The sequence below is a fragment of the Cryptotermes secundus genome, unplaced genomic scaffold (genome assembly GCF_002891405.2).
Source record: "Cryptotermes secundus unplaced genomic scaffold, Csec_1.0 scaffold1979, whole genome shotgun sequence".
Taxonomy (NCBI): Eukaryota; Metazoa; Arthropoda; class Insecta; order Blattodea; family Kalotermitidae; genus Cryptotermes; species Cryptotermes secundus.
Genome location: NW_019732005.1, coordinates 100,855 through 112,156, shown reverse-complemented (window position 1 = coordinate 112,156; position 11,302 = coordinate 100,855). Strand labels below are relative to the sequence as shown.

The 11,302-nt window shown below is 37.1% G+C and overlaps 1 protein-coding gene across 3 annotated transcripts in view; it reads right to left on the bottom strand.

The window, feature by feature from the left end:
- The window catches only part of LOC111867530 (adenylosuccinate lyase), a 70,436-nt gene that overhangs the window by 3,493 nt on the left and 55,641 nt on the right, over positions 1–11,302 (bottom strand). The window contains exons 2-9 of one of the 3 annotated variants that reach the window (XM_023857503.2): positions 10,338–10,541; positions 8,633–8,757; positions 8,083–8,392; positions 6,750–6,967; positions 5,735–5,915; positions 4,465–4,641; positions 3,189–3,304; positions 730–2,106 (exon numbers count right to left, since the gene is read on the bottom strand). In XM_023857503.2, the coding sequence (XP_023713271.1) occupies positions 3,218–3,304; positions 4,465–4,641; positions 5,735–5,915; positions 6,750–6,967; positions 8,083–8,392; positions 8,633–8,757; positions 10,338–10,541 (1,302 nt within the window). In that variant the 3' untranslated portion in view covers positions 730–2,106; positions 3,189–3,217. Of the gene's footprint in view, positions 1–729; positions 2,107–3,054; positions 3,305–4,464; positions 4,642–5,734; positions 5,916–6,749; positions 6,968–8,082; positions 8,393–8,632; positions 8,758–10,337; positions 10,542–11,302 lie in introns of those variants that run through there. The other 2 variants (XM_023857504.2, XM_023857502.2) reach the window with 2 other exon arrangements.

Below are 11,302 nucleotides of genomic sequence, written 5' to 3'. Positions count from 1 at the left end.
GAAAGACAAAAATATGCAAGTAGGTCCTGGTTTATGAATAGGTCTGCGGTCAACTTTTCTCACAATTTCATGTACTGACCATACAAGAAGAATGAACATTTTCTAACATCCATATGGCAGTGCTTTTGCTCAGTTCTTGTACTTATTTATATTTAAAATGCAGACAAAAATATTATCATGCAAATATAAATCACTCCGTCCAATGTGACCTGTAAGTTTTTTACTACATGAAAACTTAACACCCTTACATGTTTCGGTCTCTGTGGACCATCTTCAGAGGGCAAACATCACTACATGTGACACAACACACTTCTGAACAATGAAAACAGCACAGCAGCCATGAGCAAAGCCTGGACGATATAAAGAACCTCCACATCAAGATAGCCAGGTGGCACAATATCTGCCCCATATAAGAGGGACGATGGGAGGATGAACACGAGCCTTCATGGTTTACGAATTTTAATTATTGACAATCCAAAAAAAATTTTAATTAGCATCAAGAAATTTTTTACAATTTTATAAAAAACTTTACATTCCCAGGAAACTGCTGTGTTTGTGAAATGTTCAATTTTGTGTACTATGTATTGTAGCATATAAGTGTACGTACTTTACGTCTAAACAACTTATGTGATGGTGGTTTCCTATTTGTAGTGATGTTTGCCCTATGAAGATGGTCCACAGAGACCGAAACATGTAAGGGTGTTAAGTTTTCATGTAGTAAAAAACTTACAGGTCACATTGGACGGAGTGATTTATATTTGTAATTGTTAGTGTGACGGACCAGAATGAAACAAATCAAAAATATTATCATGCAATACATGAAGACTACTATAAATGGACATACACGCACGTGTGTACACAGCCAATACTGCACTAGCAAGCCAATTTCTTATGGTCATAATATAAAAAACTTTCATGATGACGAAATGGACCATCATACATTTATACAGACAGCTGGACAGGGAATAATAAATACCTTACAGAATGGATAATTTATTATTCTCACTGCATTATGATAATAATCCAATTTACTGGGTTTAGGGTTCTGAACAAACAGTTAAAACACAGACTGGCACCCACCATCATTTTAGGAAGAAAAATAGATTTACAGGCATAGGGTGAAATACAGAATATACACAATCTCATGGTTGCACTTATTCTTGCAACACGTCTACAAAACACTGCTGAGCAGTACGCATTATGAAGGATAATCTGTATTTTAAATGAAGAGTTAGAATAGTCTCTATACTTACATGACTGTACATGTTCTTACACATGACTACCGGTATTTACTGAATTCTTTGTACATAATCCTTAATTCAGTATTTAATGCTCACATTTCATAGTGAAAATACATAGTGGTACAGAACCAAATGTGTTACAAGCATGCACAACCTAGTGTCGAAACACCAGAAAACAGTAAAAAGCAAAGAAAATCAAAAAGTTTAAAAGATAGCCTGTTTTACCCAGCATATATGCTGATAAAATAAGCATGAAAACTACAGAGTATCACAAATATAGAACTAGTTTATCTGCAGATTCGATGCTGACAAGAAAAAGCATATGTTGTGATTTCCTAATGGCACATTATGTAATACTATAATGTTCTTTATAGACATACTAACAGGTCTATACAACCACCCGTGTCAAAATATGTTTTTTATGAATCAATACACTGAAAGATACTAGTCTCTTCTAGAAATTGCTATTAAATTTAGACATTATTGTCTTCTCATTTGTATCCACCCCCCCCCCCCTCTTACTTATAAGTATATGTACTTTTAAGGATTCCACTGAGAGACATATCAACCTACCGCCAATCTTTATATAAAATCCTGTCTGTTCAAAAACATTATTACTTTCTCTTAATAAAAGAAATATGAATACAATCAGTATGTTACTAACCAGAACCAAAATTCACATATACATGACATCATAGATCTGTTCAGTCTTAGGTGGCAAAAAGACATTCATGCTGGGACAATCAACAGGTTGGGAGTACCATACACAGGACCAACAGACGCACAGCATGCAGTCCTGGGAGTGAGGTGACATCACACCTGCTTAGTGATGACTATCAGAATATCTCATCATCGTTCCTTCCATCTACAGACAAATCACACTGATTATACTTGGCTTGAAAAATGTAATTCCATTTCAACTAAACCAAGAAAATGTATCACATCAGGGAAAATCAGAGAGACAGGATTTCTATAAATTGTAGAATCCTTATTAAAATGTCAAACAAGGCAAGAATATGTAAAGCAGTCACAAATATAAGATCAAAATGGAAATATCTTAATTAGATGTGCTGATAGGTCATTTAGGAACCTCCCGAAAATCCTTTCGTTGGTTGGGCAGGAGGGACAAGGGCTACTCATGTCATCTTGCACTGTGCATGTTCAGACTGGTGGCATAACTGAAAGACCAACAGCCTATACACATTACAAATATGGCAAATATGATAGTAGATGCAGGAAATACAGTTCTGGTACCTCTGAAAAATGTTGTCTAGTATGCTTTCAATTTCAGGTGGTCTGTGACCATTAGTGCCTAAGTTTTTGAAACCACAATTTCCTGTGAAAGTTATCCAGAGCACTTTTGACAAGAATGTTTAAGCCTTGAACTGATTTCATCCAATTTCTCTCTGATAAACAATAAGCACTTTATGATTACTGAACAAAATCCAGATATTTCTGGTTCTAGTTATCAAAAAATCAGAGACAATATAAACAAGCAAGTTTAAGGGGGAAAAAATTGCAGGTTATATCTGATATGTATCCTTAGGAACATATGCAGTTACAAATAGTTTTATTTTCTGCAATATAATGCCATGCAGTCTGCTGAGAGTCAACCAAAGTCTAGGAGGAATATGTTGCTTCCATCATCAGGGACTACACTAAGTATCCTGAAGATAGAATTCTTCATAACCACTGCTGTGAGAACCTCAAATCCTACTGATGCAGTCAGATCATGCTTAGGTTTCACAGATTGTCTGCATTTCCTGTAACTTACAGAACACTGTCTCCGAAAGAACTTTACACTTCAGTCCAATTACAGTTTGAGTACAAATTTCAGCCCAATGTATTTAAAATCTATTTTTGTCAAAAATTACAGCAATCTTAGTTACTTTCATATCAATTAATAGTATATGTGAAGTTTTATTCTTAATTATGAAATCAAATTACCTTAGGGATAACTACTTAGTATGGCAGTACTATATTTCTAGTACAGCAGGTTTTCCAATTTGTCCCTTGTATTGTTCTAGAACTGGATACACTTCTTCCTGAAGGAATTCAGTCACCTGAAATGTATTCAAATGTCAAGTAAGAGGCATGTGCATTATTGTGAACATTATAAGGAGCCTTCATATTCTATGAAAAGCAAGGAATTTCTTGACCAACTGAGAGAATATTAAGCTTGTCAAGAAGGATTCAGCTTCATGGAGTTAGTTATTATTTATTCACTAACACACATATGCAGAATGGTACAAAATTAACAGCATGGAACAGAGTCCTTGAGAAAGTTATGAAAAAATCCTCCACTTTTAGAGAACTGAGGTTCATTCTCATCATTACAAGCACCTGTCACTGGAATATATCCTCAATCAGTTCAAACAAGTCACAGTCTTATACCCAATTTCTTTAACAACCATTTTATTCTCCAATTTATGCCTATTTTTTTTTGTGGCCCCTTGCATTCAAGATTCAAGTTATTTTTCCATCCAAGTACAAGGTGATGTGTAATATTTGGTAACATACTAGGCAATAATAGTGTGGGGTCATTTAGCTCTTGCCTAATCCTCAAGCCAGACAAACACCCCACATCAGGTGTTGGCAACTACTTATTCAATATATTCACAGCTGGCATCCATACTGAGAGATCATCTCAGTTTTCAACCTGAGGATGTATCGCACACCCACATATCTCCTTTTTACCTCAAAATCTAAGTTCTGATCAGTCAATGGAAGACCAGGGGATCCCATACACTTTAAGTCTTATTACGATTAGTCACAAGACACATTATGTTTTCCAAAAACCTGCTTCACAAGATATGCATAACGAGAGAAAGAAGTTACTGTGGAAGGGCATAGGTTCATGATAACGCCCAACACTGTCGGAATTTTTTTTTATTTCTTATGGCATCCTGCTGTGAAATTTATGTGAAAAAATGGTGCACCAGGGCATTAGTGAAAATGGCATGCCACATCCAAAGACCTTGTCCAAAACAGTCTCACACCAGCCCATGTGCAGAAGAGACAGCTGCAACATTATTGAAAATTGCATGTTTCCTTACCAGCAAAATTTCTATACTATAGGCTTGAAAGGAAGTGAGATTTTTTTTTTCAAAGAAAACTAGATATCTTTCCCATAACTCCATCCTTCAACTTTTGAGCAGCTGGATGTTAGTGAGACATTGGTTTCGATAAACTTGTGCCATTATACAATTACTAAACATCCCACCTGCTCAGGAGCTCTTCCCACAAATGTTGATGGTTCCAGCAGAGTGTCAAGATAAGGTAGGATGGGCACAAAATATGGAGACTTGCGTATTCTTTCTACAAGATCATTATCCAGCCCATGCTGTTTCACCTGTGCTCCGGCTTCCTGGGAAAGCACTCGAATTTGTTCATGGCACACCTATGGCAAATATAATGACAAATTCAATTTCTGTAATATATTTAGATGCAGACATACAAAATATGCAGAACTGCTGTAGCCCATTCAATTTGGTAAGCACAGAACACTTCCTTACATATACAACTTCAAAAATAAATTTCTGGTAGTTCAATATCGCCTGATGGTGGGATATAAAAACAGAAGCATGTCCATGGCAAACATGACTATTATTTTTGGCAGTGCCCAGTGTATCGAGTTTTTTTTAGGCATTTACATATTTATTTTCTTTTGGTCAACATTTTAAGCTCTTTTTTGTAATCCTATCTGAGCTCACAACAAGACACGGCCTTTAAATCCTCTCATGAAACGTTTCTTTTCTAAAAATAAATATTGTTTTAGTTACTTCTAATAAATTTTACTGTCAAGAAATACAAAAATTGACCCCCTGTACAAGTATTGGAGCAAAGACAATACACGTAATTTCTCAGATACAGTTCGCCTAGACTACGTTAGCTTGGAAACAAAAGTGATTGATGCTCAATACACCACAATCAGTTTCTGAATACTGAACAAAAATTAAATTCATCTGATTCGTAATGCCAGTTTCCTGAAAACTGACATTCTGCATTTGCAAACTTAGTATGCAACAATTATTTTCCTGAAGATGTCACATGTGTAGTTTTATTTAGGGACACAGCCTCCATAAAACACTTAAATTTAATCAAAATCATTAGAGGTATTTTCGAGAAAACAGCCACTGTGTTTTAGGGCCCATTTAAAGGGACCCTGCTTTTGAAGCTAGAAAGTTCATATTCACTCAACACTCTTGAATACTGAATATGAACAAAATCCATCCAACCATTCAGGCATCAGTGAGGCGCACATGTGCACGTGCAAACAAACACACACACACAGCATACAAAAAAACATAGCTCTTTTCATAATTGGGGTGGGGGGAGGGGCTGAAAATGCATAAATCCATCAAAATCTTAATATCAGTGTCTTTCAAAATCACAATATTTTGTCATATACGCTATGTATATAAGAAAGTAAAAATGATTGCAAATAAATACAGCGTGCTTAAGCAATAGGTTCGTCAAGTTAAATTACATACCTGCCGGTCTCCGCCAGCTTTTACCATAGCCATAATAACATTCTCAGCAGACATGAAGGGAAGTTCTTGCCTGATGTGACGTTCAATAACTTTGGGGTACACGACAATGCCCTCACAAATGTTCTGCAGTGTCACAAGTATACTGTCAGCTGACAGGAAAGCCTCAGCCAGTGTGATCCTCCTGGATAACAAGTCAGCTGCGTTTATTTTTCTTTCTGCTGTAGATCAACATAAAGTGTCTAATGGTCTAAATTCCCACATATGCCCTCATGCATAATTCTTCATTTGTAATGTAAAATGTGGGTGAATATGGTATCTCTTCAGTTTTAATACCAATACATAAAGTTATTCAATGCTTAATGAAGCATTACATCATGAAGAAATATGGGACACTGAAGGCCAGACATGGTTCACCTCGGCACTGGGTGGAAACAAGTACTCAGCTTCATGACTCTGCTGTCCCCCCCCCCAAAGAGGATCTGCTGGTGCCAATTGGATATGAGGTTGGAAGGCCGCAAAATCAGTATGTGTAAATAAAAGCTTTACTTTTCGTATTGTACATATACATGTTTAGGTGCACTAGTAACAAGTTCTTAGATTTGTAAACTACACACTCTCCAGAAACCCTCTTCTGTTCTACTGGTCTGTAAGTCAGAAAACAATGAGAATTACTCATTTATAAAACAATATTCCCGTGTCCTTAACTTTTGACTAAAATTAGAGATTCAACTGCCATATTTACTTACTTTTCATGAAGTAGTCTGGTAAAAATAAGCAATTGTGACCTCCCCGTGTTTCCCTACAGTGCAAATCTGTGTCACTTTCTAAGATTTTCATATGTCTTGAACACTGACTGATAATCTTTGTTACATACCCAGAATTTCAAAAATTAAAAACTGTCACAAAGAGGCAAACCATATTTAATGGTGGGGAAGATATGAGAACAACAATACAAAAAGAGTAGCATACATATGGAACCTGAAAGGTTTTATGTCACATCCTTGTAACAGCTCACCTATTTGCTGAATCATCAAGTGTACGCTCCATCCACTGGGTGGCTGCAGTTTGTAAAGTGTTTCCCTGAAGAGTCATCAGATGACGGGCAATGGAACAAACCCTCTCACTGCGCATAGGATTACGCTTGTATGGCATTGCACTAGATCCAATTTGTGTAGTTTCAAAAGGTTCCTCTAACTCCTTCATGTTAGCTAACAATCTGATGTCTGAACAAATCTACAGGACATATTCAAGGAAAACCAATCACATGTAAAGACAGTATTTAAAACAATGTAACTTTAATATCTTTTCACATTTCCAAATTAATTTATTATTAGCCTTTCAGATTATATTGATTTGTCTATGTCAGACTCATATCTACATAATTTTTAAGCTCTGACTGCCAGCTTGGTAGCAGTAACTCATAACACAGACTTACAGACAAGAATAACACAAACTACACTCCTTGAATGTTGTTACTTTCACCAAGAATTCAGAAAGTTATGTGAATGATATTCATAATCCTTATATTCCAACTGTCTTCTGGTGCTAACATTTCTTTAACAAATAAACAAAACACTATTATCTGAGTACAAACTAACCACAAAACAGCTTTATTTCAGATCATATTCCAATCATTTTCTGTTGGATATCTTAGTTGTTACTAATTTTAATATTAATAAATATGGTGTAACTATTTAATCTTCTAATTTTCATTTTGCCATAAAAATATTTCTTTCCTTGTTCATAAACCAATTACTTTTACATGTGACCTATATTTCTCCTTTCACTTTAACCATGGTCTTTTCTCAAATACAGATCTACAAATGCATTAGATACTACATACATATCAAATATAAATTCAGGTCAACATCCTTACAATATACCAACAACTAGAATGCATCACTTTACATTTTTGCCTCAGTCACAAACCATCACTTATTCTGCAAGACTACTAGCCTTCTGGAATGTGATACTGCATACACTGTTTCATGTGCATGCATAAGTATGAGGTTTAGAGATATGAAGCATAATCTTTCAAAAACAAGAAGCATACTGAAGCATTATATTCCAGGATATAATGCTGTGCTGCCCGACAGAAGTCAACTGATGTTTCAGAGGACTATTGCCTGCATCTACATCGTCAAAAAGAACGCCAAGCAAGAAACCAGCTTCCTCTGCTTGCTTGGCTTACTCTCTCACTCTGAAGATGGAGGTGAAACGTTACTCTGAATCATCAGCTGACTTTCACTGGACTAAACAGCATTATATCCCATATGACAGAATTCTTCAGAGTCACCACTGTGATAACCTCGAACATCAGGTATGCTGTTAATCAAACAAGTAATTACCTTGTGGACAGTGGCCCCTAGGCTGCTGAGAACAGCAATGCTCTCGACATCCACTTTACGGGAATATGTCTGGCCACAGATGATGAAGGAGCGCTGGAAACCGGCCATCTTAGTCACAAGCTGATCAAGTTCCTTAACCTTAGAACCGTCTCCATTAAATAGCTGAAGGAATGATGCCTGAGTGCCAGTTGTACCCTTCACTCCACGAAACCTCAAGTCATCTCTGGCTCGTCGTAGTGCCCTTTCATCCATCAGTAATTCTTGAAGCCATAAACATGCTCGTTTACCAACTGTTGTCAGCTGAGCAGGTCTGTAAAGAAATAATGTAGTTCACAGAGATGTGAGAATATGCACACAGAATTTTAGAAAGTAGAAGGGAAAACCTCTTGCAGTCAGTTGGATGATCAAAAAAGAGATGGAAGATAATGCAAAGATGGATTTTAGGAAAACAGATCGTGAGGATGGATCTGCAAACATTGAACTTTCAGATTAAAATATCAGAAATCTGGCTAATTAACAGGCATAATAATTTTGAAGAATGTGTACTTACTGAAGGTGAGTGAAACCAAGGGTTGGTAAGCTCTTGTATTGGTCTGCAAACCCAGCTAACCTGTGAATACAGCCAGCCAGCTTGGGAAGCAGAAGATCATACCCATCACGCAGAATTATGAGATCCTATAAAATCATCATAACTTCTGTAATAAACATCATATGACGCAAAAGGCCAGAGCTGGTGGTTTCAGTCTATATGTCACACATATGCCTTATGCAAGTAAAAAAGATAAAACAATTAATTACAATGGACTGTATTTCGTAAAATTTCCTGCCTGAAAAATCAAACATGCATCTACACGCACATCCCTGTCATCAGATATCTAACTCTTATCTTTTGGGAAAACAGGTCACATAGTCAGAGTGAAAAGCAAAGGATAATCACCAGCACCCCCACCCCTCAATTTTTCATTACTTCAAACTGAACATTATAGTCAAGTGGATAGCACCCCTGCTTCACGTTAGGGAGGGCCAGGCTTCAAATCTCAGCCCACAGTTCAGGTATCCTAACTGAGGCTTCAAATGGTGTCAATTAGTCCCCCCCCCAAGCAAATGCTGCAATAGGCTGCTTCCTTCCATATTAATTTTTCTCTAATCAGTCCACCATTCTATGGAATATGGTCTGAGTTACTAACATCATTAAATAAACAATTAACAAATAAAATCTTAATTTCAAACAATATATTCTTTTGTGTGTTCATAAATCTCACAGCTCAAACGTAAATGCACGGTTCATCCAGATGCACCTGGTTAATTTTGGTTCCAATGGATATCACTGCAGCAACATTACACATTCTACAGTGATACATCTGTGACAGAACACTTCAAAACACTACACATTCTACAGTGATACATCTGTGACAGAACACTTCAAAACACTACACTTTCTACAGTGATACATCTGTGACAGAACACTTCAATACACTACACTTTCTACAGTGATACAGCTGTGACAGAGCACTTCAAAACACTACACATTCTACAGTGGTATATCTGTGACAGAACACTTCAAAACACTACACATCCTACAACGATACATCTGTGACAGAGTACTTCAAAACACTACATATTCTACAGTGATATGTCTGTGAAAGAACACTTCAAAACACTACACATTCTACAGTGGTATATCTGTGACAGAACACTTCAAAACACTACACATCCTACAACGATACATCTGTGACAGAGTACTTCAAAACACTACATATTCTACAGTGATATGTCTGTGAAAGAACACTTCAAAACACTACACATTCTACTGTGATATACTTGTATCTGTGACAGAACACTTCGAAACACTATATATTCTACAGTGATATGTCTGTGAAAGAACACTTCAAAACACTACACATTCTACTGTGATATACTTGTATCTGTGACAGAACACTTCGAAACACTATACATTCTACAGTGATATGTCTGTGAAAGAACACTTCAAAACACTACACATTCTACAGTGGTATATCTGTGACAGAACACTTCAAAACACTACACATCCTACAGTGATACATCTGTGACAGAGTACTTCAAAACACTACACATTCTACAGTGATATATCTGTGACAGAACACTTCAAAACCCCCTGCCAAATAATTACAGAGACCAGAAAATCCAGAACTCTCAGAATAATGATGAGTTTGATAAGGGACAGGAGCTTGATATTCTGTATCAACATGTAAGAAAACAAATAGTCCAGTACTCACAGTGTTATCTCCCACATAGCAGGAGGTTGCACCCAGATGAATGATGGCAGCAGCTTTGGGGCACAGTTCTGCAAAGACATGGACATGGGCCATGACATCATGACGAGTCAATTTCTCCTCAGCTGCTGCCTTTGTAAAATCAATATCATAGATGTGAGCCTCCATTTCTGAAATCTGGTCATCAGTAATATCCAACCCCAATTCCTGAAATACAATAATGTAACAGATTTGGTCAATGTATTACCAGGCAACAGCTCTGTAAACATGGTCCAACACATGTGTTTTCTATGTCATTCACACTGAGCAGCAGTGGAACAAAGAGGTTATGCCACCCATATCTATGCAATGGCTCGGTAAACACATTTCCGTGTATGAAAGCGGTGATGTCATCAACTATGGAGACGGTGTTCTCCGTGGGGTCTGTGCAGAGTGCTTATAAGAGAAGTGAATGCAGAAGCAAGTTCAGTTGAGGGCAGTTACAAGACAGTCATAAGCTGGAGGAGTGGGCCCAGAAGAAGTTCTAGTTCCAATGTTCCAGAGTGATTGAAGACGAAATAGCAAGAAGACTTCATAGTGGTTTGAAGTGCTAGTTTCTGTGTTCAGATCCGTTGGTAGGAGACATCTAGTGAAGATGGAGAATTCTAATGCGAGTGCAACTGCGAACTGTAAATTGTGTAAATCAGCAAAGCGCTGTATTAATTGCAATTAAGAGAGTGTAACCGAAGTGCCAACAAATCCAATCATCTGATCTAGAACCCGCTATTTTCGTCACGCGTACCCCCTTACACATGACAATAAGTAAGGTGTGAGGGAAAATATATGGAAATAGACGAAACAAGTCCCTCAGATGGAAAGAAAGAAGTGCAACAATCCTTCAGCAATGGCAGGGGCTACAGTTTTACAGGAAACTGGGAGTAAGTGGAACCACAGTGGCTGGTAGCATTCATCAAACCTACCTGCTGTTT